Here is a 7,766-nt window from a genome sequence, read left to right as displayed (position 1 = left end):
CATATTTGCATCACCAAAACCTCTCGTTACCTTCTAGAAATCCAACGAAAATCAAACTCCCACAATTTCTTGCTACTACAGCTTAGCTACTAGAAGAAGCTGACTTTTCCCTTCAAATTTCCATTTTTTTTTGTTTTTATTTTTTATTTTCTTTTTCCCTCGTTGTCCCCATTTCTTGCAATCTTCGCCCTTGCATACCCACTTTGACCTTTGAATTTTTCTCCACTCCCATTTCTTGCCTTGTCAAATGGAATATCACGACTATTTCATTCAAATGTTTGAAATAGTGCATCATCATCATGCTTGTTATGCTTCCTATGCACAACAAATCAGCAATCTTCATTTCTCTCTAGTATCTCCCTCTTCTCCCAAGTAAGTCTTGACAGCACCAGAGAATTGGAATAATAGTATAGCTGAGCATTCTGTTGTAAAGATTCATTCTTGATTGAGTATTTCTTTTGCCTCTGTAGCTTTTTCTTTGTTCTTTGTTCTGTCAATATTTGTATTTATTTCTTTCTTGGCCGGCCTTTTTGTTGTTTCCTGTAGGAAGAACAAGTAGGGAGATAGAATAGTAGGCAGAGATTTGGTTTCATTTTAGAGGGGTTTTTTTGTGGATAAAGTTGTGACTTTTTGTGATTTTAGTTAAGATCAACTTGTGCGTCTTCCCCGAAGTTCTGATTTTTGTGGAAATTGGCATCTGGGTTTTTGGTGAATCTGTGGGTTTTGGTGATTTTAGGTGATTTTGTGTTAGCTTGGGGTTGTAGTTTAGGTGATTGTGGAGGGGTTTTTCTTGATGAGTCTTGGGAATTTGGAGTCCAGGCTGTTGTTCAGGGGTCTCTAATTTTGTGCTCATGACCACACAACAGCGTCCTCTTTTGATTCCATCACCAAGGACTCCGGGTGCCCCTGAGCTTCCATATACACCTGCATATGCTGATCAGTTGAAGTCCATTTCTGAAAACCCGAAACCATCTTCTGGGACTGGGATGGATATAAATTCCCAAGTTGATAATTTGTCACTTCCTGATAATATAACCCTGAATTCATCATCACAACGTAGTAATTCGTCATATCAGTCGAGAGCATCAGGAAGGAATTCTATGAGAGAGGTGAGCTTTGCTGGAAATTCTGTTAGGGAGTTGAACTCTGGTGAGTTAGGAAAGAAGCCGATGAGGTATGGATCAAGGGCTGAATCTGAGGGTTTAAGCATGTCACAGAAAGAGATTAATGATGAGGATGCAAGGTTCGTCTACATAAATGATCCTGTAAAGACGAACGAACGTTTTGAATTTGCAAGGAATTCGATTAGGACGGCGAAATATTCTATCATCACCTTCTTGCCTCGGAACGTGTTTGAACAGTTCCATAGGGTTGCATATATTTATTTTCTTGTGATTGCTATACTCAATCAGCTTCCCCAGCTAGCTGTGTTTGGCCGGGGGGTTTCTGTTCTGCCTTTAGCCTTTGTGTTAAGTGTTACAGCAGTTAAGGATGCCTACGAGGACTTTAGGAGGCATCGGTCAGACAAGATTGAGAACAATAGATTGGCATGGGTTTTGGTCAATGATAATTTTCAGCAGAAGAAATGGAAAGATATACAGGTGGGTGAGATCATCAAAATTTCTGCAAATGATTCACTTCCTTGTGATATGGTGCTCCTCTCAACAAGTGACCCAACTGGGGTTGCATATGTCCAGACGATTAATTTGGATGGGGAATCAAATTTAAAGACACGTTATGCAAAGCAGGAGACCCAAATGAAAAATCTTGAGAAGGAGAAGATTAGTGGGCTAATCAAGTGTGAGAAACCAAACAGGAATATATATGGTTTCCAGGCGAACATGGAAATTGATGGGAAGCGTGTTTCACTAGGACCTTCCAACATAGTCCTCCGAGGCTGTGAGCTCAAAAACACTAGATGGGCCATTGGTGTTGCAGTATATGCTGGCAGGGAGACCAAAGCTATGCTCAACAGCTCAGGAGCTCCATCAAAGAGAAGCCGCCTCGAGACACAAATGAATCGAGAAATTATTATCCTCTCCTTTTTTCTTGTTGCACTATGTACTATAGTCTCTGTTTGTGCTGGTGTTTGGTTGAGGCGCCACAAGGATGAGTTGGATAATATGCCCTTTTACAGGAAAAAGGATTACTCTGAAGTTGAAGCAGATGGTAATTATGATGATTACAACTACTATGGTTATGGGCTGGAGATATTCTTCACATTTCTCATGTCAGTTATTGTCTTCCAAGTCATGATCCCTATATCACTATACATATCTATGGAACTTGTCCGTGTTGGTCAGGCTTATTTCATGATCCGAGACACGAATATGTATGATGCATCCTCCAATTCAAGATTCCAGTGCAGGGCTCTAAACATAAATGAAGATTTGGGGCAAATAAAATACGTATTTTCTGACAAAACTGGTACACTGACTGAGAACAAAATGGAGTTTCACTGTGCAAGCATTTCAGGTGTAGATTATAATGGTGGAACGGCCATTGATGAAGATGAACAAGTGGGATACTCTGCTCAAGGTGCTCCTAACTTTCTTTTCTTAATTTTCTTTTCTGCAATCCATGAAGAGTTCATTGCCTGAAGAAAACGCTCTTTTTTTTATTTTACTTTCAAGTCTTTTTTTCCATGCTCAACATCATAATTAACCATCTTATTTTATATCAGTGGATGGCCAGGTTCTGAGGCCTAAGATGAAGGTCAAGGTTGACCCACAGCTTTTGAGTATAGCAAAAAGTGGAAAGCAAGCTGATCAAGAAAGTCGTGTTAGAGATTTCTTCCTTGCATTAGCTGCTTGTAATACAATTGTACCTCTTACTACAGAGACAGCTGATCCAGCTGTGAGGTTAGTGGATTACCAAGGGGAGTCACCCGATGAACAGGCATTGGTTTATGCTGCTGCTGCTTATGGTTTCATGCTGATTGAAAGAACCTCAGGCCATATAGTCATTGATGTTCAAGGAGAGACACATAGGTATTTCTCTACTCTTTCTACTCCTGAATGTTTTCATTTATTGTGTTACTGAAGTAGAGTTGGTTCTTTCTTTTGCATAATCATTGAGAATCCTGAGTTATCAAGTGCTATGTGGTGATATTAGCTGTGGCAGCTAATGGAAACAGGACATAAAAGCAAATCAAACAAGTCGTTCCATCATTGTCAAAAATCTTGCAGATTTTGTTTGAAGTAATAAAACAATGGAATGTTCAATAAAATAAAATTCCTTTCTATATTCTATAGAGTTAGACCAGGGAAATGAACTATTTAATCTTTCAATTGAGGTTGGTTTGGTTGACTAAAAGTTATATACCATGTTCAACATTGTACTTATTTAACTGCTAGCTTACGTTAGTTCTTCTCTTGCTGAGAGGTCCTTGTTATATAACCAAATATTTTCCTACAATTGGTGATAATCCCTTATGCGTGGTGCAGGTTCAATGTTTTGGGTTTGCATGAATTTGACAGTGATCGGAAGAGGATGTCTGTTATATTGGGCTGCCCAGATAACTCAGTCAAGGTCTTTGTTAAAGGTGCTGATACATCTATGTTTAGCGTAATTGATAATTCATTGAACTTGGATATTTTAGGCGCTACCGAAGCACATCTACACTCGTACTCCTCAGTGGGTTTGAGGACTCTTGTAATAGGTATGCGAGAATTAAGTGCTTCTGAATTTGAGCAGTGGCAATCGTCTTATGAGACAGCGAGCACTGCTTTGATTGGAAGAGCAGCTCTACTTCGTAAGGTTGCTAGCAACGTAGAAAGCAACCTCCGGATACTAGGTGCCTCTGGAATTGAAGACAAGCTCCAGCAGGGTGTCCCAGAAGCAATAGAGTCTTTAAGAATGGCTGGAATTAAAGTATGGGTTTTGACCGGGGACAAGCAAGAAACTGCTATTTCAATTGGCTACTCTTCTAAGCTCTTAACAACCCAGATGACCCAGATTGTAATAAACTGCAAGTCCAAGGAATCCTGCCGGAAGAGTTTGGATGATGCTCTGATTGTATCACAGAAACTTGTCCCTGACTCTGTTGCTGCACATGCCACTGGTGGAAGTTCTGAAGCAAGTCCACTTGCACTGATTATTGATGGAACAAGCCTTGTTCATATCCTTGACAGTGAGCTAGAAGAACAGGTAATGATTGAATATGTATATATCTTTCCTCTTCTCTCCTGGTGAATGTCAAACTTTTGATAGTTCTCTTAAATTCTTTCCAGCTGTTCCAGTTGGCAAGTAGATGCAATGTGGTATTGTGTTGTCGAGTTGCACCACTGCAAAAAGCCGGTATTGTTGCCCTCATTAAGAACAGAACTGATGACATGACTCTTGCCATTGGAGATGGTAAGCATAATATCTTTACCTAATTGTTATGCGATGTAATTGCATACAATGAACTTCTGATCAAGAGGAAGGCAAAATAAAATAATTCCTCATCTACTATGGTATGGTTTTGGCACAATTATAAATGGTTGTGCATGTGGTTTTCAGGGGCAAATGATGTATCTATGATCCAAATGGCTGATGTGGGCATTGGAATCAGTGGTCAAGAGGGTCGGCAAGCGGTCATGGCGTCAGATTTTGCAATGGGCCAATTCAGATTTTTGGTTCCTCTTTTATTGGTTCATGGACATTGGAATTATCAGAGAATAAGCTATATGATACTCTACAATTTTTACCGGAATGCAGTACTTGTTTTTGTTTTATTTTGGTGAGTTTCCATTTCCTTGGAAGTTTAATTCCTTGTCTCTCCTTGGAGGAACATATGGACAATAAGCTGTTTAAACTGTGTCAAACTCGTGAATGGAAAAATGAGCCAAAAGAAGAGGTTTGGCTAAGTACATCATGGAACGTGTCTTTACCCTAAACATCGAACAAACAGCAGTTTTATGAACTACCTTTAAATATTCTTGCTTAGTTTGTCCTTATCCAGAGCAAAATTCTTTTGTGGCACCTGGTTTCTGAAGCTTACAAGGTTATTAAAAATAAAAAAAGAATTTCTCCTCTTCTATTAAACAGGAAAATATTAAGCAATTGTTATTCAATGTTTACTTGTCTCCGCATATGAGAGAGAGAGAGGGGGGGGGGAGGGGGGGGTTTGTATGATAATTTCTCTGCTAAAGTAAGTTCCGAGACACGTGTATTAGGTGAAGGACATAATATATAGATCATAGATTTTGAAATATAAACAGAGAGTTGATCTTGTAATGCAAATCTGGCCTGTAAGGAAATTTGCTTACACCATTTTCTTTTTTCCTGCTCAGGTACGCGCTCTTCACAAGTTACACGCTTACAACTGCAATGACAGATTGGAGCAGTATGTTGTACTCGATTATATACACAGCTGTACCTACAATAGTGGTTGGAATTCTTGACAAGGATTTAAGTAGAAGGACTCTATTGAAGTATCCTCAGCTTTATGGAGCTGGTCAAAGAGAAGAAGGCTACAACACTACATTGTTTTGGGTAACAATGATGGACACAGTGTGGCAAAGTGCAGCTATCTTCTTTCTGCCCGTCCTTGCATACTGGAGAAGCACAGTTGATATTTCTGGCTTGGGAGATCTTTGGACACTTGCAGTGGTGATCGTGGTTAACTTACATTTAGCCATGGATGTCCTTCGGTGGTATTGGATTACTCATGCCGCCATTTGGGGATCCATAATTGCAACCTTCATTTGTGTCATGATTATTGATTGTCTACCCTCTTTATTTGGTTACTGGTAAGTGCCTCTTTTAGTTTTACATTTTAGTGCATTGTTTTCTTATACTTAACCCTCCATAGGATCATTTTTTGTCCTTATTCGAAGGTAAAATGATACAACTAATTCATGATAATGCAAATTTTATGCTTCACTAATTCCAAGATGCCATGCTTTGGGAAATCTTATGCATGAGGTGTAGAACATTGTATGCAATAGTTTTCCTGATAAACCATATATGGGATAAATCAACTGCAAGTAAATTGCCGAAAGAGGACGGTGAAAAGTTTCGAACTTGAATATGACTTGGGAGATGACAACTGAAAGAAGCTTACGTTTCTACTCTAATCACATAAGAAAAAAAAACTATGTACAGTTCATAAAGATATTAGAAGTTCTCCCCTAAAGAAATGCTTGTAAAAGGATTTAATAAGGTCTTGGATCCAATTCTGGTTAAGCCTCTCCAAGAGGTGCTGTGGTCATAGATTAACTTTTATTTTTGTTGAATGACGTTTATTAGTAAATAACCCTTCTATATATTGCATAATGAACTTTCATTTTTACCTCACAGAGCCCTTTTTCCTTCAATGACGTAGGCTTATAAATCATAAGACTGACAAATGACACAAGTGCACTTTTGATACCTCAAATGCAGTTGCTGGACCCATGGAAGGACACCCTACATGGACTGTTTTTGCATTAAGCTTACTGTTTTTGCATTAAGCTTTCTGTGTTAATGGGTACCAAAGTTGATCCATCGCCTCTCTAGCTCTCCCCGCCTTCTTTTGGACCATATATTTTTCTAGTTGAGTGTAAACAAAGTGTATCTTGTCATTTTAAGTGAAAAGACTGCATTCTGATTGTTTACCTTTGAGATCAAAGGTTTAGAAATCACCAAGTTACCTTGTGTTGGCAAATGTCCTTTGACATCCAGGATAACTGTACAAAAACGTATCGATGAACCATTTATTTCCTTTTGGTCTTTGGTACCAGTTGAGGTTATATACCTATTTCATCTCCTTTGATCCGTTTAGGGGTTATATGCCTTTTGATGAACCATTTATCTCCTTTTGGTCTGTGATACCGTTAGAAGCATTTTCTTTGGACAGAATTCCGCTATTGTCAGTACTGAGTAATCAATCAAAATCTGGTTTTTGTGGTTTTTTTTTTCTTTCATATTTCTCATGATAAGTCTTTTGAAGCCCATGATTTTTTTTTTTGGGGTTTCTGTGTTGCATGGAACAGGGACTAACGGTTGTTTAAATCTATTGTGCAGGGCCTTTTTTAAGATTGCTGGATCTGCGTTGTTCTGGTTGTGCCTACTTGGCATTACCGTTGCTGCACTCTTGCCTCGTTTCATTGTAAAAGTTTTCAGTCAGTATTATAGACCTGATGATATTCTCATTGCAAGAGAAGCAGACAAATTTGGAAATCTAACGGCGTTAAGAAATGGAGAAATAGAATTGAACCCAATTTTTGATCCCCCTCGGAGATGAGTTAATGAAAATTTTTCCTTGTTTAGTTTTTCTTTTTTGTACAATTGGTCATATTCTTTAGGCTGCTTGAAAAGATTTTCCTTGCTTGCCAATGTTGTTGTTTACTGTCCAAAGGATGGTTGTAATACCTAGGTTTAAGTTATTTTTTGGTACGTGTCTACAGCAGATGTAAATGTACATTATTGGTTTTTTTTTTTTTTTTTTTTTTTTTTTTTTTTTTTTTTTTTTACAGAAAAATTTGATACGAGTATCAACAGATTCTATTGATGAAGAAATTGCATTCAAGCCCTATTGTATCCCTTGCGTATTCAATTCTGGTGCCTTTTTTGTTTTTGTCAATTGTCAACAATTTATATCTGCTGCTGCTACTACTCCTTCACTATGGGGAAGGTGACAGACCCAACTGAATCATTGGAAATTGGAGGTGATTAATCCACCTTTGGACCAGATGGATGGCTTTTGACACTCGTTAGATTTGAAAAAGTCAATAACAAAGGCTGCGTTTGGATGGAGTGTTTTTGCACCTGTTTTTGAAAAACTGTTTTTCACATTCCAA

The 7,766-nt window shown here is 38.4% G+C and overlaps 1 protein-coding gene across 2 annotated transcripts; it reads left to right on the top strand.

Moving 5' to 3' along the window:
• Window positions 1–236: 236 nt before the first annotated feature.
• On the top strand, window positions 237–7,394 carry LOC113762739 (phospholipid-transporting ATPase 1). Of its 2 annotated transcripts, XM_027306313.1 has the most exons (8): window positions 237–372; window positions 547–2,538; window positions 2,684–2,990; window positions 3,447–4,149; window positions 4,233–4,356; window positions 4,504–4,723; window positions 5,277–5,735; window positions 6,991–7,394. In XM_027306313.1, exons 2-8 carry the CDS (start codon window positions 852–854, stop codon window positions 7,208–7,210), a joined length of 3,720 nt encoding a protein of 1,239 aa, XP_027162114.1. In that variant the 5' UTR covers window positions 237–372; window positions 547–851; the 3' UTR covers window positions 7,211–7,394. The 2 variants fall into 2 exon arrangements, with proteins under 2 accessions (XP_027162114.1, XP_027162113.1); XM_027306312.1 differs by having other exon boundaries at window positions 237–2,538.
• Window positions 7,395–7,766: the final 372 nt, after the last annotated feature.

Source organism: Coffea eugenioides, chromosome 2, assembly GCF_003713205.1.
Source record: "Coffea eugenioides isolate CCC68of chromosome 2, Ceug_1.0, whole genome shotgun sequence".
NCBI classification, from domain to species: domain Eukaryota; kingdom Viridiplantae; phylum Streptophyta; class Magnoliopsida; order Gentianales; family Rubiaceae; genus Coffea; species Coffea eugenioides.
Note: the sequence above shows the minus strand (reverse complement) of the source record. Positions and strands in the feature narration are given on the sequence as shown.

What these genes read in the sequence shown, in the direction of transcription:
- LOC113762739 (XM_027306313.1), top strand. Translation starts at nt 852, where the DNA reads ATGACCACACAACAGCGTCCTCTTTTGATTCCATCACCAAGGACTCCG. An exon ending in GTTCAAGGAGAGACACATAG is followed by an intron (nt 2,991 to 3,446) that starts GTATTTCTCTAC and finishes TGCGTGGTGCAG; the next exon opens with GTTCAATGTTTTGGGTTTGC. An exon ending in CCCTCTTTATTTGGTTACTG is followed by an intron (nt 5,736 to 6,990) that starts GTAAGTGCCTCT and finishes TCTATTGTGCAG; the next exon opens with GGCCTTTTTTAAGATTGCTG.